The sequence below is a fragment of the Maniola jurtina genome, chromosome 5 (genome assembly GCF_905333055.1).
Source record: "Maniola jurtina chromosome 5, ilManJurt1.1, whole genome shotgun sequence".
NCBI lineage: Eukaryota > Metazoa > Arthropoda > Insecta > Lepidoptera > Nymphalidae > Maniola > Maniola jurtina.
In genome coordinates this window covers 10,994,479-11,019,662 of record NC_060033.1, presented here as the reverse complement: position 1 = coordinate 11,019,662, position 25,184 = coordinate 10,994,479, and the positions used below count along the sequence as shown (strand labels likewise).

The 25,184-nt window shown below is 36.5% G+C and overlaps 3 protein-coding genes and 1 long non-coding RNA gene across 7 annotated transcripts in view; 1 reads left to right on the top strand and 3 right to left on the bottom strand.

Annotated features, from left to right (window-relative positions):
* Positions 1–127: 127 nt before the first annotated feature.
* LOC123865262 (rhodanese domain-containing protein CG4456-like) lies at positions 128–1,978 on the bottom strand. The gene is made up of 4 exons (XM_045906216.1): positions 1,776–1,978; positions 1,177–1,368; positions 282–444; positions 128–205 (listed from the first exon to the last, which is right to left on the bottom strand). The coding sequence occupies exons 1-4, from the start codon at positions 1,864–1,866 to the stop codon at positions 151–153; spliced, it is 501 nt and encodes a 166-aa protein (XP_045762172.1). The 5' UTR covers positions 1,867–1,978; the 3' UTR covers positions 128–150.
* LOC123865272 lies at positions 1,269–19,970 on the top strand. The gene is made up of 4 exons (XR_006795952.1): positions 1,269–1,394; positions 2,236–2,242; positions 3,302–3,309; positions 19,959–19,970. It is a non-coding gene; the product is annotated as an uncharacterized LOC123865272 (long non-coding RNA).
* On the bottom strand, positions 3,099–24,709 carry LOC123865239. Of its 2 annotated transcripts, XM_045906178.1 has the most exons (3): positions 24,680–24,709; positions 3,327–5,527; positions 3,099–3,227 (listed from the first exon to the last, which is right to left on the bottom strand). In XM_045906178.1, the coding sequence occupies exons 2-3, from the start codon at positions 5,493–5,495 to the stop codon at positions 3,120–3,122; spliced, it is 2,277 nt and encodes a 758-aa protein (XP_045762134.1). In that variant the 5' UTR covers positions 5,496–5,527; positions 24,680–24,709; the 3' UTR covers positions 3,099–3,119. The 2 variants fall into 2 exon arrangements, with proteins under 2 accessions (XP_045762134.1, XP_045762133.1); XM_045906177.1 differs by lacking the exon at positions 24,680–24,709 and having other exon boundaries at positions 3,327–5,763.
* LOC123865246 (transcription factor AP-2-epsilon) overlaps positions 8,903–25,184 on the bottom strand; it is an 80,279-nt gene continuing 63,997 nt past the window's right edge. For 2 of the 3 annotated variants that reach the window (XM_045906189.1, XM_045906190.1), the window contains 7 exons: positions 23,317–23,433; positions 21,765–21,819; positions 19,173–19,362; positions 13,703–13,821; positions 12,835–12,977; positions 12,368–12,535; positions 8,903–12,015 (listed from right to left, as the gene is read on the bottom strand). In XM_045906189.1, coding sequence (XP_045762145.1) covers positions 11,908–12,015; positions 12,368–12,535; positions 12,835–12,977; positions 13,703–13,821; positions 19,173–19,362; positions 21,765–21,819; positions 23,317–23,433 — 900 coding nt within the window. In that variant the 3' untranslated portion in view covers positions 8,903–11,907. The remainder of the gene's footprint in view (positions 12,016–12,367; positions 12,536–12,834; positions 12,978–13,702; positions 13,822–19,172; positions 19,363–21,764; positions 21,820–23,316; positions 23,434–25,184) is intronic. The other variant, XR_006795945.1, reaches the window with a different exon arrangement.

Genomic DNA, 25,184 nt, shown 5'->3' with positions numbered 1-25,184 from the left:
TCATTTCAATCGGATAGTTTCAATCAATGACTTTTATTTCTTTAAAAAATCAGTTCAGTAGTTTCAGAGTATCAATTACGAACAAATCTTTCCTATATAATTACAGTTTAGATAAATAAAAAACTTTTATAAAGAAATCATATTTATTAATCATCCCTTTTGTTTGCTAGACCAATCATTCCAACTGCCTAGGTAAGTTTTGGATCTGTTAAAAAAATTAATTCATAAGAATTACAGAAAAATATGGTACCTATCCTATGAAGGAATATAAAAAAAATTACTTATTAAATCCGAGTTTCAACGCTTTATCTAGAGCCTCAGTTGAACGTTTACCAGATCGGCAATAAAATATAAGCTCATCCGAAACTGATGGTTTTGGTCTTCTAAATTGTTTTTGAAATTCTTCTTCTGACATAGTTGCCAGGGCATCTTGAACATTCCCCACTAAAATTAAATACATATGATTAAAAAATCAATATAACTGCTCAGTTTGGAAGATTATCATCATTGTCAACAGATAGACATCTACTGCTGGACATAACCCATACGTCTCTGGTAGGGACTTCCACATGCCAGTCTTGCATCACCTGGATCCAGTGGCTCCCTGCTACTTGTTTGATGACCACCTAGTCCTAGTGGCAGGTTTAACGCTGCACTTTCCAGTGCATAAATGTAGCTTCAGATTTCACTCCAACTTTAGCTTTCTTTCCTAACTTTCCAGTCAGCTGAGCTGAGCTATTGACTTCATATCTAGGTTTTGCCCGTGATTCACATTCACAATCAAACCAAACAGTAGGTGATGATGTAGCCTAAGGTAGGACACGCCTAGGTTTTATGTTGTTACATTAGTGGTAACTGGTAAGGTAGGAAGGTTATTGACTCTTCTTTTGAAGGTCTAAATATTGATTGGCAGTAAAAATTAAATCTATAAGGGCATCCCATATTCTTGCAGTGCATATTAGAAATGAGGAAGTGTCCATGGAATTTAAATCCATTTTTCAATACCTACCTACCTATCTTTTCATGTGAACTTTTGCCTAACACAACTCCAGTCTCTCTGTTCTATATTCGCCAGCGTGGTGGACTTTGGCCTAAATCCTTCTCATTCTGAGAGGAGACGTACATAAACATTACATATTTTATATCAGTTTAAATTATGTAATCAAAATTAAGTACATGGTATATTAATGCTTGAGGGTATTTTTCCAGTAGAATTAACTTCATCTGGATTCCGAACATCTATAATCATTTTCTCAGGCTGGTGGATTACTTTCAGCATGTCCTCATAACTCACAACTCTTTTAGGATCCACCGTGCTTGAACAAAATATCTTTGAAGTTAGATTTAGTGCAAGGGGTGTCCTGGGATCTAAAAAGATCAAACTTAAAATTATGGTTGCAGGTAGCTATTTTGTTTAATTATCAAAAGTACAATAAACAATTGTAAAGCGTAATTAAGGTGATTTATTATAAAAAACTTTAATTATTATGATTTAAATTATTAAAATCATTAGTTAGGTGATAACCATATAATTTTTTTTACAGGTAATATTAAGGTAATATTATGACTTATGAGGCAAATTGCTCAACTTACACCAAATTTTTTTTAAGAACCAATGTAGATAAATAATAAATACTAAATAGGTAGGAGTTGGACCTTCCAACCTGGATCATGCCCCATAATTGTGTGTTAAATGTGGGCCTGAAGTTGCTCATAAAGTTTGGTGCGAGTTGCGAATTAACTAACTTAAATTATGTACAAAACAAAAAACAAACTTATTAAATAATATGCCATGCCCTTATATTTATATTGTACCCTTTTAATTGCCATTAGGGTGAAAGGTAATGAACGATGCAATGCAAACATATTAATTATAGTAAAGTCGGAAAATAATAATATTGAACTTAATAATCCACACCAAGGCTTATTTCTATTAATTTTATCAGATCGTTATCTGAATTCTGATTAGTGATTGTATCTATCATAGTGATTACATACTCTTTGGTATCTATAGCAGACGAAAGTCGAAAACTAAAACTTATGAAATCCATAGATGAAATCTGTGAATAGACAGTATGTAAAACGTAGGTACTCTGTGTAGTCGTACCTATAACAAAAAAGTAGGTAAGACTACACAGAGTTGTAATCACTTTATAGTGATTACAACTCTTTGTGTTCAACAAAGCTCTTTTGGCACGTGGCCAAAGTCGGAACTAAAGCCGCCATCTAGAGAAGTGCACTTGTTGATATGGCATAAAGCGACAACAGCGCCCTCACTCAAGTGCCAAAAGAGCCTTGTCGGACTGCACATATTAGCTGTGGACAATAAAAAATTGACAGTTGACCACACACAAAAATTCATAGACAAAAATATTTTTATGTAAGTGGATATTAGCTCTGGATTCTAGTATATTTGTAGCTTTTATTTTATTCAAGTTCATCTCAACCAGCCTTTTATCAAGGAACAGCCTACATACAACATAGTTGATAGATAATAGATATTCAATTCTGAACAGTCTTTTTGACTTAAGGTGCATTAGACGGGTCTGCCCGCGAAATTCAAATTTAATTTGGGTTTTCATTTGTAAACTTATACGACAAAGTAGGCAAGCATTCTAATAGCGCCAATGGCAGTATTTTAAGATTTTTATATGTTTATATAAACCTATGGAGATGACTCCATAGGTTTATATAAAAATCTTAACTTGAAAGTGTTCAGTTTATAGTCAAAATAATGAGTTTGACGTGAGTTACTCACAAATTAGTCGATACTTTGACTAATTTCTTATTAGTCAGAGTATCAACTAATCTGTATTATTTTTAGACCCTTCTGATGCACTTTAATACATTGAATCAACGTGGCTGTCTAAATATATCTGTAATGACGTCATAGGCGCCTATTACACTCAACACTGTCAATATTATCATGCGATTGGCGTATCACGATCGATTCACATTAACACAATATCACAATTCACGATAGTTATGAAACTTGTAAGGGTTTGGCCACCACCACGCTGGCCATATGCGGTTTGGCAAACATGAAGAATCTAGTATGATTCAATTTTATTGGACTGACATTATATTTAAAGACTATCCATATACAAAAATTTTATTATTTAAACTGAAGTTTCACACAGACTTATTTGGAATTGTTCATAAATTTTGAAGAATTCTTCAAATGACCACCTTTCATCTATGCATTTCTGAACAGCTTTCTCTGTTTTCTGTAATAAAAAATAATAACAACATAAAGTTTTCTGGTCGTTTAGGTTAATTATTATTAGGTACTTATGATGAGACATTTAGGTGAAAAAAATAGGTACCTCAAGTGATGAAATTATTTTAAAACAGCTTAAAAATGTTTGTCCATGTTGACATATTTCGAAATTATTGTGTATTAAAATGGAAAAGAAATTTCTTATGCCGAGTGCAAGTACAGGATTTGCACAGGATACTTTAATCATTTTACTACTCAAGTCATTTGAGAATCCGTCATTTATAATTTCTATGTCTAATTTTTCATTCAATACTGAAAATGAGACATTCCTTCTTGAGTTTAGAAATTCTTCTGAAGATACTTCTTTTAACAGGAATTTTGCTTTAGTAGAATTTTTAAAATGCTCTTTGTAAAACATTTCATTTTGTAAAATCTCTCTATATGTATTAGGGAGTTTAACGAAGAAGGACCATGTTAGTAAATCTTCTGGTGCTTTAATAATTTGATAAAGATGCCCATGAAGCTTGTAAGCAGTTTTATATAATAAATGCTCTATAGAGTCTTCTGGGTCTTTTAGTAACCGTACATTGTCTACAAAATTTGTTTTAATGAAATGCTCTGGAGTTAGAATTACTTGTTTGCAGTAGACAGCTGTCCAAAGATTTTCCTTGCAATTTACAATCTTGGGAATCTTCTTCACAATTTTTATATCAAGGGTTATATCTGTTATATTCAATTTATTCGTCTGTAAGGGAACCACAATGTTAAAAATCTTTGGTTGATCTGCAACTTTAACACTTATAGTTTTTATGATTCTTTGTTCTGATAAAATTGTGATATGGATCTTTGCATCTTTAAAAATATTTGCTGACACATCATCAAAGTTCTGTTGTAAAGCTGCAAACATTTTTATAAGAAAACAAAATGTATCCCTTTCAAAATAATCTTTTAAGTTGTTAGTCAAATTGAGGACTAAGCCCTCTTTGAGGATATCTTCATATTTTTCGTATGTACTGACATGGTATTGAATCATTTCACTCGCAATGTCTTGTCTATTTGATAAAGCCAGTGTTGTTATGTAGTCCTCTTCCTTCTTTATATTTTTGATAATTTCACCATTTTTTTCAACTTCTTCCATTATTCTGTGCAAATAATTCATATTATTGAACAGATGTTCTGCTGAATAGTATTCACTAGCAGAAACAGGAACTAAATAAGATGACTCCTCATTCATACTAAATATATAGACTAGTTTATTATATGTTGTGCAAATCATTTTACCATTCGTTTCAATTTGCGTAAAATCTTTCACATTCTTAACAAACAACTGTTTCAATTTTGCATTGGGCTCTGAAAATGTATTTGTGGATACCCACATGGTGATGCCATCAGTGTATATAATTTTATCATTTAGTACTGTAATCCTGTGTATAGCAGTATTCAGGTGTGCTATGCTGAGAGTATTAAAATTATTATTCAAAGGCTGTTTAATTACTGTACCAGCACTCAGACTTATCAGTAAATTTAAATGATTTTCTTTTACCACAATTATGCTGTTTATTTCTGAGGGGCATGTTAGAAGTTTAACCGGTGCTAAGATATTACTGTTCAATTCCAAATCTACTAAAATAGCATACAGCGTTAATTTATCAAAGCTCACAATAATAAGAAATTGTTTACACTGTAAACTTTTATTTGTCCTGAAGATTTGGTTAATACTGTCAAAATCAGTTCCATCTAGCCTATAACAGCATAGTAAACATTTCTCTCTTTTTATCTCACTTGGTAACTGTAGTAAGTTTTTATTCGCTATTTTATTATTGCTGTTTAATTTTAATTTTACATCTGCATTATTAGGTGATTTAAATTTATGGATCCTTAAAAACAGCTCATCCATGTCTGATTTAATGCTAAATAACAAATTCTCATACCATTCCATGCATAAAATATTATCTTCTAGCTTTTGGAAATTGTATTTAGGTTTCATTGGGGCACTAGCAGTTTGTTCAAGATTAAGGGAATAAGCTAACAATTTCCCTTCATTGTCCAAACAGAGTAAATGTTCAGCTAATATTAGCTGGTGAATTTCAAAGTCCATATAATCGAATACCAATCGGCAATTTATTAGATGGCCAGGCATATCCATATCTTGCTTAAACATTAAAAATATTTGAAATTTATTCCAAAAAACCAAAATGCAGTTTGTACAGTTATACGCAACATTCAGATTGTCCACTAGTTCGTGTTGGAATTTAAAACACCGTTTAAAATTCATTCTCTTGTTTTAATTGAAATTAGCATTGAAAATTGTTCCTCAATTATTATACACAATTTTGGGCCTACAAGCACTGACAAATTATTCTATTTTGCCTTGTTTAGGGAATTGTGGCTTGCCGCGAGGGGCGATAGAGTAATAACACTTAAGGAATAAAAACTCTCTAACGAGAGATTGATTACCACTTGTCTGATAAATAAGACTATATTTATAATAATAATTATTAAAATATGAAATGAATAAAGAAAAATACCTACCGCCGCTAGCGGCCGTACTACTGACATTGACATATAATATAACGTAGTGATTACATACTCTTTGATGGTCTGTGTTGGCGTTTGCTGGCGCGGGTGCTATGCCTTTTTGGAGTATTTTTTTTTGTTAAAAGTGGCCGGTTTTTTTGTTTTACTGGTGTTTTTTGGTGGTGGAACTGACTGGGAAGCGCTCTAAAGAGGCGCACGCGCGTGTATTGGCGAGCGCCGGTACAGACGAAGTTCATACTTATATAACTAGAATAGATAACTAGTTAGTTAGTTTCCCTAACTTGTAAATATTCTACAAACTTGACATTGGCTAATCTGTGTAAAGCCAGACGAGAGAGAGAAAAAAATACTCTTTGACATCACATCATTGACATGCCATTGTCATATGACCAACGAGAAGTTTTTGAATTTTTGACTTTTGTAATTTGTAGCTTTTGTTTCTGGTCGGTGATTTGTAGTGATTAGGTATAGACTAGAGGTTCCTAGACTTTTTCTCATATACCACTTTCACCTAGTTCTGGTGGACCCCTTGCAGCTACATTACTACCATATTTCCCAAAACTCGACAAAATTGTGAAGATTAGATCTAACTATGCTGCGTTGCGGCTGAGTTGCAACAACGAATTAATACATAATCAAAGTCAGAGCAACCGGTGACCCCGCCGTACAAACGAAGGAAGCACAACTATCGACCCACTATCGACCAAATCTCTGTAATTACACGTCACGCACACAAACTCAACATAAATTCTACGAAACTGGCCACTTAACACCTTCCGATACGCATTTGACACAACGTAGTGATTATATTTTTTTGTTTGACAGTTCAATGAAATAATTTAATTTTAAATCGTATCGTAATCGTGCTGTGCAAATTACACAACTTCAAATTGAAGTCTAGGGTTGTCAGAAAATAAATGGGGTAATTTTGCCTAAAAATGAGCAATTTTTTTTTCATTATATTTAGACAAATTTATATTTTATTTTTGATGACAATCATAATATAACTAAGCGAAAAAGGCTGTTTTGTTAATCAAAAGATTTTAAATTGATATTGAAATTTAACTAAAACAAAACTTATTACTAAATTGTAGTACATTTAATATACCAGTCTCCGTCATAATAGCTGCATGCCAAATTTATCATGAAGTACCTAGGTACCTACGTAATTGGTGTACGTACACCAATGTACTTACCATGTTGTCTTCTATGTTTTTGTAAATGTATATGTTTGTGTGTGCAATAAAGAAATAAATAAATAGGTAATCAAAATCTTACTACATTAATAATATTATTTAGTTATAGTTAGTCCATGATAGGTAGTAGGCACCCACCAAAACAACCTTAGCGACGAACGGAGGACTCGTCACGCGTGATGTGGTCAAAGATGGGGCGCTATACGGATAGCTAGAATATTTATCTTTATTTAGGTATTTTTTAAGGTCATAAATGTCAGAAAACACAAGACAAATAAAATATGAACCCATTTTGAATAAATAACTTTGAATTTGGCTTAGAGAAAAAAAAAACCGCTACCCAAGAGCCGCTTTGTGTAATTTGGTAAGAGATCTACGATATAGGGATGTAAACTTGCCCGGTGTATAACACCAAAAGTAGTGAATAGTCTACTAACCCTGCGAGATACGCTAAATAAAATCGCTAACTGGTACATACTTGGATTATTATTAAATATTTTTAGTGAATATATTGCGTTTTTATATTTGACTTTTTAACTTTTTTATTTTTAACTGTCAGGATACGATTATATAGTAAACATGGTGATGGGCACCCTGTTAAGCAGAGATTTTCAATAAGGCCAGAGGCCCTATACTGTAATTAATCAAAATTATGTAAAAACAGAGTAGGTAAATTTTAATACGTTGCAATCGATAAATTATTATTTTCTAGCATCGAACATCCATCGATTTGTAACTATCATAATAAAGACTAATCTAATGAGATCTCATTTTAAATAATCATCGTGAAAGGGAAAAATAGGGAAAAATAGGAAAATAGGCAAATTTTCATATGTGAATGGTATCATTCCATAACGCACACATACTCATCAACTGACAGTTCCCCTGCTTCATTTGACTTTTCGGAGCATACCATCCTGAGTATTTATTCATCCAAGAGTCAGAGGTGATTGCGATTGTGATGTTGCAGCTGTCATTCTACCGCAAGGGGCAAGCGACGGGTTTTCCCGCGAAATTTAAATTTAATTTGGTTTTTTGTAATTTGTAAACTAAAAGGTACGATAACGTAGGCTTATGGCCACCTTGTGTCACCATCATAGATGAATATGTCCACCATGCTGTAGCCACCACCACGGTGTTACACATGGTGACAAACAATACCTATGTCAATGTTACAGTATATTTTTATGTATTAACTTTTTGTAGCTCTGTTTTGGCCTCTGGCACTATCCTTTGAGATTCTGCCAAAAAAGAACGTAGTGTGGGCAATGGGCATACATATCGTCATCTCAGACTTTTTGGGGTTGAAATGGGTTTTCAGTAGATAGAGTTTAATCTACGACGTTTCTCTTTCTGTTCCATACACACTTCGCGTTGTGACTAGTTGACTGCCTCGTTGGTCTCGTGGTTAGCTTGTTCAACTGCGGATGACGATGTTTTGGGTATGGTTCCCGGCTTTGCTTCTGTTTAGACATTATCAGTACTAGTACGGATTTAGGAAGTTGGCGGTGTGTCACCTCCGTGCTTCGGAGAGCACGTAAAGATTCGCAGAAAAGAGGTCTTACGCCTGATCTCTCCGGTCGTATCGGATCGTCATCCTTATATAATATTAATTACTTACCTACTCTTTGGTCCCGTTGGACTATGAGAGTAAGGGAATAGAGAGTGTTACGGCTTGCGCACACACTTGATGGAGATTGGCAGCCGTGGCCGATATTTGATAGAGGATTTATTATTAGTTATTATTAATTCACATAAGTAGGTACATAATTCTTAATACCACATGAGTACCTAAAGATAGTAAGAATTTGAATTTATAAAAATGCTGGTTAAGGTGGGTACCTAAAGGGTTTGATAAAATAAAATACTTGTCGATTTTTAAATATATTTGAATAATTTCAGTAACGTACATATTTACAAAAATTGTGTTAAAAATAATTTAATTTTTTAAATTCGGATGTAAGAAAATAAAATCAAAAGTTGTGCTAAAGTTGTGCCAGGGGCACTTGTAAGGCTGGCGCACACTAGGTTTGCGGAGCTGATCCGAAACCATAGATAATACAAATACCTGGTCGGATCGAACTGCAGCAATTCGCCACCTAATCATATTTAGTAGAGAACCGATTAGCAACGCATGCAGTGCGCCGAAATGAATTACTTGTCATACTAATGAGGCGAATCGGCTTGATTCGGCGAACCTAAGGTAGACGTCAGCCTTTACACCCCAACTGTACGCCACGCCACACATTGTTGGGTTGCGACGGTTGTTGTCGGGTGTTTTTCTTCTACACCACCTATCTATTACCGGATATATACAATATGCGCGATCTTACTTGTCTGACCGAAACAAACGAGAGATGGACCCTGACTCAGTGAAAGCGAACATCCGTCCGGTCATGGTGGCGCGTCCATAAAGATGCAGCTCTAGGAGCCTCTAGGTACCTCGAGACGAATTTTTGTAGCCGGCCAACTTATTGTGTGTAGGTAGGTGGTACTTATTGGATTTAATTTGTTTCGACATGCGTGGCGTGGCGTAGAGTGGAATGCCATTTTTATTATATTTGTTGAATATTATCTGATCTGACACATTAATTCGATTTATACGTTAGTCGACGTTTCCATTCTAGCCCTAGCATTTTTACAGACGAGCGGCATTTTGTCGACGTCAAAGGCAACTGTTGTAGTCGTCGAGTGTCACCGATGCGGCGACGATGTCAGCAGCCACCCCTGTCGTCGACGAAGTGCCGCTCGTCTGTAAGCACTCTAATATACATCGATCGTAGCTTGAAATACAGTGTAATAACGCTTTGCTAACGGCATGATTTACTACCCCAACATATTGTGCCCCGTAGGTTTATAACTGGTATCTTTTTAGGGTTCCGTACCTCAAAAGGAAAAAGGAACCCTTATAGTATCACTTTGTTGTCTGTCTGTCAGTGTCAAATCTATCGCAAAATGCGATGACTGATATTTGTATGGAAAATATCTGGATAATTTTCTGTTACTAACATCGATGGTTACTAATCACTAAAAGTAATAAGTAACGGAAATGATTAATTAAGAATGTAGGTATGTCTCATAGACCCTTGGGATTACTGATTCATTATTACTTTTATATAAAATACATCTGTTCAAGTTACCAGTCTCGGTCACATACAAATGCAATCTTTAAAACTAATTGGCACACTTTCACAATGAATCACTAGCAAAACTATTCCTAATTATAAATTACGAACTAAAGAGGTTTCCGTGTTAAAACTAAGTTAAGAATGAATGTGAAAAGGCTAGTTTTTAATTTCTATATTAACTATATACAAATATTTCGACAAATTTGATATGTGTTCAGTAGTGGTTCAGTATTGCGGTGGTGAAAAAATTTATTCAGTAGGTATCTGCTGGGTTCTGGGCCCTGGCACAAAAATGAGACTGGTTGTTTCTTGGACACCATTATGATGGCACAAACACATTAGTTACATAGGTGCTGTATTGTGGAGTATTCAGACGCGACAGAAGGCGATCATACTTTGTTACAATACTCCATTACAATAAAATTATTACACCACAATCCACGATACAGTAGGTAATGAACCTATTCGTGCCTTCAGGGGCGTTTATTGATTTCAATTGCAACTCGATGCAGCACGCGTCTGGCGGTTTCAGTGTGATTCTTGTTACAGAAAATAGTAGGTAGGTAGTATAGTTCGCGACAGGTCAACATGGCAATTGGGGTGGGGATGCCCCGCATACCCGCACAGCCCCCGCGCTAACCCGGTGCGAGATAACTCTAGTGACGTGCGCGGGGTGTCCCCCTGCCTCCTTCCCCGATTGCCATCTTGACCTGTCGGGCACTATGTACGATTAGATTTGACTCAACAAGCGTTGCGTGTTCAAAGTATGTTTCTACCGTACCCAACCGTACTCGTAGAAGAATCTTGAGATGTCTGCAGTCTTCAAAAAAAGGAGGTTTACTTTTTTTTTTGTGAGAGAGCCCAATCCAACGGTTTAAAAATATTTAGGTACTTAAATGAATTTTTGCAGTTTGTAAATTAATAAACTTATGTTGAAACGCAATCGAAACTATTGATTTCATTAAATATAAAAAGTACTACAATCACACACTGTAGTATTTTCTTAATAAATAATCACCTATTTGACCTATATTTACAAAATTCTCACAATCTTGAGTATTTCATAATTGCACTTTAACAGTTTTGGGACTTTGTTTAACAGGAAAAATAATATTTACCTACCTATCTCCATTTGCATATTTACGGTCAGCGATACAAATGTTCCAATAGATGCGGCGTTTCATGGAAACGACATCTTGTCACATTATTTTTCAGAAATATCAGTTTTTAAAATTTTCACGTTTTTTGGCGATAACACGAAAACTAACTAGTTTTGCCATAAACCACGTGAAGGTCATAAAATAAAATTTTGAAAACCGATTTTTTGGACCAGAACGAAATGAAAACTAAGAATTTGAGAAAACAAAAGACTTAGAAAATAGTGCCATTATAAAAAATGCAAGTTAAAGGTGTAGCGCATAACTGAGTAGGCCCCTGCGGTAGTGGAGCGATGCGGGAGGGGTGATAGATGTCACAAGTTGAAGTATATTGCCCGGCAAACAACTTGGATCTGAAGCAGCATAGTTGGAGAAAATTGGCGAATCTGGGAAGCGAAATCGACGCATCAACCAATCACGTGCACTCGCACTATCTGATCAACCAATCACGTGTATTCACCAGCCAATCGCGTCAATGCTGAAGTTGTTTGCTGTGCACTATATCAGCGAGCTCTCACGTAACGTCATCACAACCCTCTCGCACCGCTCTACTACCGCAGGAACCTACGCAGTGATGTGTTATGCCTGTACAATGTACATTTCTAATTTATTATTTTTGATAGCGTACGCGCAGTCCTGCGCCGGACGACGCCGAGGTAGTGCATTTGTTACTTCTTGATGTCGGGGTCCATTTTCGTTTTGTCCATCGACGACGACACCATCCCACTTTGTGGGTACAATTTGTCTAAATGCTTTAATGACTCGTTGAGGAAATTCTGTAACAAGAAGGTATCTTTTAAAACACTTATGATTATTTTACGAGGTAAGGTTACTTTCACGAAAAATAAACGCGCCATTCGAAATCAAATTCTTGTTTTTAGTTTTGTAGTGCATATTAATATCTACTCGTAATAATATTATGGAATAAAACTAAAAATATCGGACCAAGTAGGTAGGATCGAGTTGCTACGTTTCTATTCTGTCTGATGTATTTTTTTCTAATACGTACCTAGGTACCTATTTAATAGACACCCTTTGAGTAAAGAAATAAATTTGAGAAATCTGGGTAAAATAAAGGAAGATATAAGGAAGGTGTAGTACAGTTCAGTGTAGAGGGAGGGTAATTACCTGGATGGCGGTGAGCGCAGCGACGATGGCAGGCCCGCCGAAGCCGTGCGAGATGAGGGAGAAGTGCGTGAGGTGTCGCTGGATGGCCGGCTCCAGCAGGTGAGGCGGCCGCGTGTTGCACAGCGGCGACCGGTCCTGGTTCAACAGGTCCATCACCTCCTTTACCACCTGCCAATTATCACCACAAATTAAGGATTTGACGAATATTTTCAGCTGAGAAACAGGTGTGGTTTGTGGTTGGCTCTTATCAGGATTATTCTATGCATCGACAAGCGTTGAAAATAGATAACGACGGGAGATGTGACCACTGGGAGTTCCTTTACACCGCTTTGATATGCATCAAGACGGAAAATTTTATTGGTACCTTCAGCATAGGTATCTACTATTATGCATCTATTAATAGTTTCAGGATCAATTCTGATATCTCCATCAAATCCTTCCTTCAAAGTGTATGATCCAGCTTATACCTGTTTAGTAGCCTGCAGCAGGTCCCGGCGCCGCCTGGCGTCGTGCTCGGCGTACTGTCGCGCGAGGTACTCCGCCAGCGCCCGCGCCGGGAACTCCGTTTCACACACATAGCCGAAGTCCCGGGCTAAGTGTACTGCTTCCGCTGTGGAGGTCAAAGAAAAATCTTTATCAACAGATTGGCAGAATTGTTGGAAAATGTAGTACGAGAACGCAAGCTAAGAGAGTTTAGTATCGACCAGCGGGGTGATTCGCTAACTGAGTATCTAACACTGAATGATAGCCACCGAGCTTATTTTAAATCCATCAAAGGTTTTCTACGAAAACATATTTATAAATCACCCTGTGAAGCAGCAATGTAGAACCAACCAACGTCGGTGACACTGAGTTAGCGAATTACGTAGCAGATCCACGTGCTAACTTTGCTGTCTCAGCTGCATGATCTGGTGGATGGATCATCACGAGACTGCGGCTTTGTGAACCGCCGAGCCACGAGTAATACCGTCGTAATCTTTACCGCAAGCTTAGGTAGTTTTTTAAAGCTCCGTACCCGAAGTTTACCAACAGGACCCTATTACTAAGTTTTGCTATCCGTAGCTGTCAGCTGGCTATATTATGTGAACGGCGAACCGTTATATACATAGGTACTTACTTAGGTAGAGAGTTGAAATTTTCACTTAGTTCTCAAAGTGTGTGTGAATTCTGCCAATTCGCACTTAGCCAGCGTGGTAACTGGTAAGCTATGGCTGAGAGGAGACCCGTGCCCAGTAGTGAGCTGGCGATTAGTTGATGATGATGATTATGTTATTCGATTATATTAATAAACGACTAAAATGACGGCATATTGTCCTATATGGTACTTGGTCGTACCTTCTACTAACGAGGTAAGTAAGGTTACGTTGGCAGCTTTCCGTCTCCCCGCTGGCAGGTTGAGACCGATTTTTTCTAACTTCTCCCGTAACAGCCTACCGCCATTTTTACTTTTCGCTCTGAAACAAAAATCAATAATAAATAATAATGAACGTCCTAAAAAATTATATATAAAAGAAAATTACTTCAAAAAAAATTCATATTTTTATTTCTTTCTTTTAATTAGTTTACTATATATTATACTAGCTGACGCCCGCGACTTCGTCCGCGTGGATTTAGGTTTTTCGAAATCCCGTGGGAACTCTTTGGTTTTCGAGGTGATTTTAAGGCGATCTTATTGCTAAAACAGTCTCTTACAGACAACCAGATAGTCAGACAGTGTAAGGACTTAGTTGTCCAGTTGATAAAAGATTTGTTAATCTTTATAGCCGAATTGCATCGAATATGTATCTAAGCATTTGAAATATGAAAGTTTAACTAATTGGCATTCATTTTTCTCCGACTGCTCAATCGAGGAATAACAATCAAACAAAGGCATTGTTGGCTTAACGAATATATAAAGAACTGTCAATTAGATTGGGTGTGAAACGGGTTAAGAATCGTGGCCATCTTGTTTTTTTTGACAACTGATTAGTTAGGCATAATCACATAACCTTAAAACTTAACGAGCATAAAGTCGCAGACGGCAAACAACTGTTAGCTTGTATGTTGTATGTATTACTAGCAGATGTTCGTCAAAGGAATTTTATTTTAGTTTTCTTCTTATGTGGCAATATTAATGAAAAAACCTTCGCAAAAACTTTCCTATTAAGTAATAAATAAGAGATGTCTGTTCGATTTGGCGGGAATATTATACCTACTTATGTGGTTAAAAAAACCGATCGAACGTATAGACTATAGAGTATGAAGTCAGTTAAAAATAGGTACATAGGTACCTATTTGTGATCGCAAATAACGGCTATAGTTTGTAAGTAAATGTTAACAGCTCGCGGGGTGATTCTCTAACTCAGTGTCTAACACCAAATGATAGCCACCGATGTCATTGCGTAAGCGCGGGTGTTGTGCAGGTGTGCGGGGAGTCCCCCGATTGCCATCTCGACCTGTCGCGTACTTAGCAAGGCGTTTACGCTGACCTGCTACCGACCGCTAGATCGAGCCACTGATAAGTTATCGATTATATTTACTGTTGAATAGATATTAATTTCATTTCATGATTGACGTATAGAAAGTTTTTAAGAACTTGATCATTCAAACAAAAATTATTTATTATTAATATTATTTTTGCCACCCACACATTTTTTACAAAAGAAATAGAGCTTTAAATGCAATTAGAATAATTGAGGTAAGTATTATTTTATTTTTCGTTTGGTATTATTCGAATCACCTACCTGGATAAAAAAATAGACACCGTAGCGTAGAGCTGTAAGTAGGTATTTTAAATTAGCCTTATGCTGGCTTGGGTATTTTGAAAAGTTAATAAGATTGAAAAGATTTCTTAATACAGAAAATCGAGGAAGACCCTTAAAAATTTTAATCCCTCTCCAAAACGAAGGTTTTGTTCGTAATAAGCTCAATTTCGTAAACCGACGTTTGGATAAAGCTCCCCTCCGGTATGCGGAATTTCCTTAGATATTTATAGAGGGTTTGATTTATAAATTGTACCTATACTGTACTTGTAAACTGGCTTAAAAGTATCTGACCTAGCTTTGCTAAAAGATTAAAATCTATAATTAAAGGAAAAGCTGACTGACTGACTGACTGATCTATCAACGCACAGCACAAACTACTGAACGGATTGGAAGTCTGGCATGCTGATAGCTATTATGACGTAGACGTCCGCTAAGAAAGGATTTTTGAAAATTCAACCCCTAAGTGGGTAAAATAGTGGTTTGAAATTTGTGTAGTCCACACAGACGAATTCGCAGGCATAAGCTAGTTCAGTATAAAAATACTTGAGCCTTAGAAATAACAATTAAAATACTGCATGGTCATTATAGGCAGAGTTCGGCGGTGATGGTTAAATGTTAGCCTCCTAGGCGAGGGAGTCCATGGTTCGATCGCGAACACGCATATGTAAATTTGAGTTATTAAAAATCGTGAGGAAACCTGCATGCTTGAAAGGTCTCTATAATGTTCTCAAAAGTGTGTGAAGTCTGCCAATCCGCACTTGGCCAGCATACTGCATAGTAGACGATGACAAACTCCTCATTCTGCTGCTCCCATGCTCAGTAGTGAGCTGGCAATGATGATGACAGGCAGAAAATGACTGTACATTTAAACTTTTGTGTAACACTTGTAAGTATAGTGGTAGTAAATTCGTATTAAGAAATTTCAATTTGAAAGAACTTTAAGTATAAAACAAATAATAAACCAACTTTGCGCTTTACTTTATAAATAACGGGACTCGATAAACATTCGCGAAAAAATCCCACGAAACTTTATCTGTGGTCACTTTTGTTCAGTCATATTTTCACACGTCCGCTTAACCATCGACAAAAGAATCTCGAATCATCCAAAGCTAACGAGCCAAACAATGATTTGAATTTGGAATCAATGGAAAACTAAATCGGATGAATCGACAGATTGAAAACTAATGGGCACCGAATAATCGGATATCGAGTAGGTATCGAATACTGTCCGATTAAAGATATCAATCATGGACTCACGTAGGTACCTATACTCGTATGTCTTTGATTTTTTTATGTTGAGAAAGTTACCGTTTGTTTTGTTAATGTGCATTCAAGTTGCATTAAAGAAGCTTATTTAAAATAACAAAATCATACCTAGGTATTTGTTTGATTCTGTATGACTTTGTGAGTGTATTAAAATCCGATCTGTAGGAGAAAAACCTCGCTCCTTTTGGCAAATAAAATTTAGTATGATTGCTGTATAAGTCTAACTACACCTGGCGCGTTTTTATTTATTAGATGCATACGCTAACTATCCCGACGCATGCCGCATGCGCATAAGCATGATATGCGCATGCGGCATGCCTGATGTACGTTGGCAGCAGCGCATGAGTTTTGCAGCAGGGTATAGACGAATACTAAACTTTTAAATTTCTGTATGTAGGTACTTACTTCAATTTAAACAATAATGTAAGTAGGTATACGACTTTCGTGTTCAATTACCCTCGTCCAATAGGTACCTACTATTGATTGAAAACCGATGCATCCTAGTTTTTAATCGATTGCTACATCCATCAATAATACGTGCTTCATTACTTCACATGAAAGTTCCATTAAAATAATTATTTATTAGAATACCACAATCAGCTTGCATTGTATGGTAAAACAAAGAAACGAATAGGAACTCTTTTAAAATATAGATATCATATTTAATTGAAGATGATAGGTTGTAATACTGTAAAATTACTGTAACTGTGTAATAGTGTAAAACATTTTATTTCACTGTTAGCATACTGTCAGCGCGTCGCGTTTGTCTTATTAGAACTTGGCTTGGACACACCGAACATACTAATGTCTATTATTTATTAGAACATAGGTAGGTATAGAATATAGATCTATCGATTTTAGTTCTACTTATACCGAGTCTAGCAGATAGTAATCCTAACTCAAAACGCCGTATCTAAATGAGCATACGATACTCATTACAGTTCCTTTTGTGGAATAATTGGATTTTTAAGACGTGGTCAGGCGACTGCTAAAATAAATTAGCAACCGTTGAAAGAAAAAAAGGTGGATAAAAAGTAGGTAATTATCGATATATGGTATGTAATAGGTTTTTTCTAGCAATTCGCACCTACCTACTATGAATTTAAACCACAGATTAGGTATTTGGTCGTTATAGCAAGTAGCCAGAGATTAGACAGTAGATAATGTTTTTTTAAGATTATATTTTGTTTAATAATTATAACCTGATTTCAGTAGTGGTTTTGTTACTACGCAAATATATTATCGGGTAAGTACATATAATTATGTTTGAATCTATCTGCATATCAAATAACGTTCAGTATCTAAACGTGTACTTAAAGGAAATTTGAGTTTTTATCACCCGACACCTTACCGCGCACATAAAATGCAAAATAACCGCAGATTAAAAACTATCAGAATGTATAATACTCAAACTAGTAGCTAGTAGTAAGTGGACTGGCTCCATTCTGTTTACCACATGCCGTACAGTTGGGTGCAAAAAAATGTAATAAATACGCAAGCAATAGGGCTGTCGCACGATAAAAAAAAATTGATTTAATTTTTTTTTAATTAGATACAAACACAAATTTTTGGAACTTGTAAACAGTAATAGGTAGGTATACCTAATAGTTGTATTTGAATCTTTCTGCCAATCACGGTCCGAGCACCTTGACCAATGCGGCCGAAATGGCTAATTCTGTTTTTTTTTTTAAATTATATTTGAACGATAATATTTAAGTACACTTTTTTCCAACTTTGAGTAATTAAGAAAGCTTTAAAATCTGAAGGAACCTTCAATTCTAAAAACCCACTATTGCCCCCGCTGTCTACTCTTTTCCAAGCCGAAGAGATTTGACAGTGATCACTGATCGTTTCCGTGCCAAAGAGCCCCTAAGGTGGCACTGGCACTAAGGTGGGGACTACAAAAGCCGTGAAGAACGCAAAGCCTTCCGATAGATAGGCCCAGATATCAATCAGATCGGAAGTTATAAATTACCAATTACCAAATACCAATTATGTAATATTTACCATAAAAATTTAAGAACGAAAAGGTTTTTGTGCAAATTTGTCAGCCCTAACGTCGTAAAACGGGAGTAGGTACTTAGGTGGGTAATTTCTAAATGATCGGCGAGATGAATGAACGAATAAAGGCTGCCGTTTTCTAACGCGTAATTATAAAAATTGGTTTGCTTAGAATATTGTAACGTTTTTAAACCGGTTAAGATAAAGTGCAACGTAACCACAAAATAAGTATCTATAGGTTAAGAAACGGCGGTTTTCTATTTAAACGGCAAAATCTGACCACAGAATATACCTATACCTAAAATTATTTCTAACGTTAAATATAAATCTACATCTAACAGAACATTGCGATGTCGTGACGCCTGAAAATAGGTAAAAAATTAAGAAATGAATTTATTATTTTTAAAATTTTGCTGTGGCACTAACATTTCAAAATATTCACACTTATTATTTGTAAACCTTAAAAGGTGTAGGTACGTGTAAAAAAGAGCTTTGCTGAAATAATAAAAAAATCGATCCATAACAAGTGTAAATTCAAAATTTACAACACCCCCGACAAGTGAAGTTTACAGTAACTAGAAAAGAGCTGATAACTTTTAAACGGCTGAACCGATTTTCTTGGATTATAGCTAAGAACACTCCTGATTAGGTAAGTCACCTTTCAAACAAAAAAACTAAATTAAAATCGGTTCATTAGTTTAGGAGCTACGATGCCACAGACAGACAGTAACCTTCACTTGTCAGGGGTGTTATTTTTTAATTTACTCTTGTTTAGTAAATAAGTATAAACTTACCTCCTTAGTACGCCTCCTAATAATGACGCATTGAGACACTCCGGTGGCGATAACCGCCTCTGCACTTCTGCCACCGTGACTTTGTACTTGCTGGTGGAAGACAGGAGGGACAGTCTTCCCGGAACGGAGCAGAACACGTCGTTTGGCGCACACGTCCCCGCGCCGCCCAGCCCGTCCCGACCTTTCATCGCTGTTGAAAAATATTTAGGGTTAAAATACAGGGTGTAAACCAGAACGCTTACGAAAGAAGACAGGTGATAGTACTGATGATTACTGAATAGATACCATAAAAAACAAGGTCGTAAAAACCGCGTATAGTGCGCCTCTTATGTATTTTCATCGAGAAGCTACTTGGCTACGTTTTGAGCAAATTAAGGAAAACTAAACATAGATTCAAAATGTGCTTTCGAAAGTGCAACAGCCACTGGACGCCGTCAAAAATACGGGTGTTTTTCAATTCCCTCTGTTAAAATATTAACAATAGCTCTTGACTACACTTCAGACACGCCCCAAACATGCGCGCAGCGTGAACTCATTGGCATTACAATATTTTTTCTATGGCCGACCTAATACAATAAACATTACTGTGTCATTAGCCATGCACCATGCTGGCTAGTTAACGCCGCGTCTTTTGAAAATTTGAAAAAGGAATATTAGCACAGGCAGCTTTTTTATTAAACATTGTTAACCTAGTAACATTATTCTGTTTATAAAAAAGTGTTCTTATTTGCGCGAAATACGAATCCAGATATTTTTGTGAGAAATCAAAATACATACATAAAAAAGTTCAAATCAAGACAGAGCTTTTTCTGTAGACAGTTCTAGATTTATGAAAATAATTAGTATTCTTTTGTTTTGTTTAAATCACATTAAAATTTTGTCGTATATACTGCTCATATTAATAAATTATACCTACTATTTGTATCGTAGATATAGGTATAAGTCTATAGACATTGGATAGGATAGATATTATAATAAAAATAAATAAATATTGTTAGAGATAAATATCAATTAGAAAGAGCTTTGAAAAGTGAAAAATAAAACAACAACAGCAAACGTAGGTACCTACTTAGCTCAAAAGTGTTGCACTTTAATTAATCGACAAAAAATGAGCTACTATCTAAACAAGTCCCATCTCATTTCCGTATCCGACCTACGCTATTTAAATATCGGATGATTGATCGATACTTTTATTTCTCTGAATCGATTTATATTCGTTCGAATGAGATGAGAGGTTTTTTAGAAAAATCGATACACCTATCCGATAACTGAACGGGGCCTAATTATTGCTTATCTGTCAGGTCATCGTTGAGAAAATGATAAGTTAATAACGTGTTTTGATTTGTGATTGTCTTTGGACCATCTAAAGTGTTCATACGGACGGCAGGTATGCGAGCGGTAGACATTTTACAAGTGTAATTTAAGATAAAAGGTTTTGCCGCTTATGTTTTTTAATTGTCTAGATAAATGTTTTATATCAGCCGATCGATTTATAAGGGGCCTAGCACACACGATACTTTTAGCTTTGGCGGTCAGCAACATAGCGATTTAGCATCCGGACTCGGCATCGAGCTTCGAAAACCTACTTACTTGACTGTACTTACTGCACTGGAACAGTAATTTTAATTTTAATCATGTTCCGTAATGCCTAAGTAAACCGTAAAATAGTTAAGTCTCTATTACTAATTACAACAAAAAAAGGCCAAAAACGTTTTATAACTGCAAGAGAGAAAAAATAAAAATCACTGACCGATGAAAAACATGAAAAAAATCATTAGGAAATTCATTTCTCCGAAACTACTAAAATCTCTGAACATATTTAGGGGTAATTTGGATACCCCTGGATATAAAGCACTTAAATTTTTTTTGACGTCACATCTCCGTCCACCCTGTATAATATAAGAGGGGTCTCTCCGTCACTCGCTTCATACAAACGTAGTTCCAATTTCAATTTTGAATACTAAGCAACCAAAGTCCATGAAATTTTGCAGACATATTCTAGAAACTAATATCTATGTCTGAGGTTTTCCAGGTTTCTGTTAAAATATTCGGTTTCAAAGTTACGCGGGGACTTCGTCTGTGGTGGCGTTTGCTGGCGCGCGTGTTGTGACTTTTTGGAGTGTTTTTTTTTGTTAAAACTGACTGGAAAGCGCTCTAAGGGGGTGCCGTGCGTATGTCGGCGAGCGCCGGCACAGACGGGGTCCATACTTGTATAGTTTATCTAACTTGTTTCAAATAACTACAAACTTGACATTGGCTAATCATTGTAAAAGCCAGACGAGAGAAAAAAAAAAAGTTACGCGTTCTTAAAAATTTTCATAGAAATCTTTGAGCCTCTGTAATTTTAAAACTACATATTTTTAGAAAAATCTAAAACACCACAGACACAGATATTAGTTTCTAGAATATGTCTGCAACATTTCATGGACTTTGGTTGCTTAGTATTTAAATGAAATTGGAACTACGATTGTATGAAGCGAGTGACGGAGAGAGCCCTGTTAACTAAGTTAAATTTGCATCCACTTGCAGACTTCAATGATTGAATGGCCGACCCCAAGATTTATTATGTATAAGGTATAAATAAATACTAACTTTTTAATAATGGAAGATCTGTCATAAACCCTGTCGTATCATCCATGCCAGCATTCTGAAAAAAAAAAAACAAATTGAGTCACGGGTTATTTTTCATTATTCTAAAAAGAAAGCGCAAAAAAAATCTCGGACGTCGCGGATCGCGTCCGGCGGAGGGTTTTAATTTATTAAGCTTATTATGAAATTCCGATTCGCCGGCGGACATATTTGTCGATATTTGATATCGATGAAAAACTTGATGGCCGCTGTATTAAGTTGGAGATATTTCTGTAGGTATATAATGTACCTACCTAATGAGCTTGAAAAAATGTCTTCTTTTAATAATTATGCACTTGAATTGACGCTTGAAAGGAATTCGATGTTGCTCTTTAATCAATACTATTATGACATATTTCATTAATAATTGTACATAATTAATTATCCGTAGGCATCACTGCTGTTAGATAGCCAGCTTTTATTTTACGGCTTACCTAAGGCAACTTGTGTTCGTCAATATTTTCCGACCAAATCAGCAGTCTACACATTCAAAATACGTCGGTATGTTCGGTTTTTTCAATGTTGGTAGGTACCTACCTACCAACATTGAAAAAACCGAAAAACATTGATATTTTGGTTTTGAATTGCCTTATTATATTTTATTGATTAAGTATAGTGACTAAAGTTGAACAGTAAGCGTTTAATTTAAAGGTTTCAAAATGCTAAAACTGTGCAAGCTTGCTCGAGCAAGCACCGCATTCATCACCTCAGAATACTTTTAAAACTGTTTATTCTGACCTTTGTCATGTTTACTCGCCGGCCAATGCCTGCCACGTATACCTACGACCGTATTCACAATCATTACTATGAGGTCTCACAGTACGCTCGAACGCATAGTGTAGGTTCTACCAATCAGATCATTGTAAATTGACGTGACACGGTAATCTGATTGGTGGAACCTACACTGTGCGTTCAGAGCGCCTATGAGACCTCATAGTAACGTTTGTGAATACGGGTGCTAGTGTTGTGACCTCCGTTAGCCACTGGTCTTGATGTCCACGCGAGGCTCGCGCTCTAGTGTTAAACTATGTATTTAACTTGTAGAGGTGGTGTAGAGCAAGCTCATGTTTACTCCCGCGCTCAGTAGCGTCACAGGATTCGAAGGCAGGGTAAGATTACTTAGCTAGTCTACCTATTTACTTGTACTTTCCTATCTACTGTCATGATGACAAATGAGCACGACAACTTGGTATAGCAATGGCTTTTATGCCACTGCCATCCACCGTTCTGTTTCCATGCATTTCATAGTGTGGCCCCCAGCTTACCACTGCTCTTGAGGTCTCCGCGAGGCATATGCTCAAATTTGTTGATGCGGTGTTAAACTAGGTATCTGACCTGTGTGTCGTCTATGGAGTATAGCGCACGGTGTAGAGCAAGCTCTTGTTGCTCGCGGGTGCCGTAGTCCACCCGCCTGTCGCAGCCCGCCTCGTGGTGTGGCCTCCGTTAGTCACTGCTCCTGAGGTCTCCGCGAGGCTCACTTGAGAGTGTTGTTGCAGGGTGAAACTACGTATCTGACCTGTGTGTCATCCGCGGAGTGCAGCGCGTGGTGTAGAGCAAGCTCGTGTTGCTCCCGCGCCCCGTAGTCCGCCCGCCTGTCGCCGCCCGCCCCGTAGCTGAACCCTCCATGTGATAACTGTATGCAAAGTATATAAGAGTTAGGGATGAATAGGGAACCTGGCAATATTAACGTCCGAGACATGTCCGATGCACGGAAGAGTTGTGAGGAACTGAAAGGACGTGAATTAGACGTGGAATTCGTCGTCTATAAATGGGCATCGATGAAACTAGATCGTTTTTGGCAAAAGCCTTATTTAGAAATTGAAGTTGAATTAGAAAATATTTCAAATCACTATATGGTCTATGGTCAATAACAATAGAACACAGAAGGTCACGACATTTTCCGCAATTTCCCAGTGCACGGCCCGCTTCGGTCTTTTGTAGAGAACTAATCTTCTAAAGTGATCTTTTCGCGTATCGATGCGCTAGTAGCGAAGTGAAAAGAAAATAATATTATTGTTAACTAAGTATTTTGGAAACCAATTTGATGTACTAAGTTATACTCGTATCTCTATCTATTAAACAATAGCTTACAGCTATATAGTAGGTTAATAGAGATATAAGACACTAGAACTTTAAGTACCTAGCTAATTGGAGCATTTTACGCGTGAAATATTTTGAAACGCGAAAAAAGTTGCGTGTAGAAGTTAGTCTAAAAGGCGAGTATTAAACGAACTTACTATATAAAAGATCTCAAACCAAAATGTTCGATAAATATAGTATAGTATCAATAAATAGGTCTTAAACCAAAATGTTCGATAAGTATAGTCACACTAATATTATAAAGGCGAAAGTTTGTATGTGTGTGTGTGTGTGTGTGTGTGTGTATGTTTGTTACTCCTTCACGCAAAAACTACTGAACGGATTTGGCTGAAATTTAGAATGGAGATAGATAATATCCTGGATTAGCACATAGGCTGCTTTTTATCCCGGAAAATCAAAGAGTTCCCACGGGATTTCAGAAAACCTAAATCCACGCGGGCGAAGTCGCGGGCATCGGCTAGTAGTTAATAATATTGTCTATTGTCTTTTTGTGTTGAAGATTGAAGAAGGATTGAAGGGAAAGGTATTTTAATAACATAATTATTTAGGGATAGAGGGTTGTCGAAGTATGTTAAGACTTTGCCAAAGCACGCGGCAGGGCGAATACTTGTCCAAGAACGGTGCAGTTATAATCGATAACACAATCCTGGGGAACATGTGTTTTAGTGTAATCCATATTCCGATATATTATGTTCGTCTCCGGGATGCTTAACCGTCTCTCCGAATAGATCAAATGGATGGAACGTGAACAAGTAAGAATCAGTCAGACAGACAGACAAATAGGAATTCTTGCATTTTATATTATTAAATATGGAAGTATGAATTGTTAGTAAACAAATTATGATTTTTTTTAAAGAATATTAGCCAAGTTTATCATGATGACTAATATTCCCCTTTCCCCTCCAACTAAGCGTAAAACTTGTGCCAGGAATAGGTTCAACAATAGTGCGATAGGTAGGGCTTGAACCGGCGACTTTTCTTTCAGTCCACTCTTTTAAATGTTGAGCTATTGAGGCTCTATTTCGACAGCTTATTTACTAGGTACTCGTAGGTACATAGCTTGCTAACTGGGTAAATTAATACAATTATTATTATCTATTAGTAACTCTCGATACTTATAATACTAGTGAACATTATAGTAGGGTTTACATGGTGTGGGATGTGAGCGTATGACGTTCACGGTGGTGTAGCAAGTTCTAGTGTGGCGCGTGGTGTCCGTGGTGGCAAATAGCAACTGCTGAGGCGCGTAGTGCTGCGCGTACTCCGGCCTGCCTCTGCCTCCGC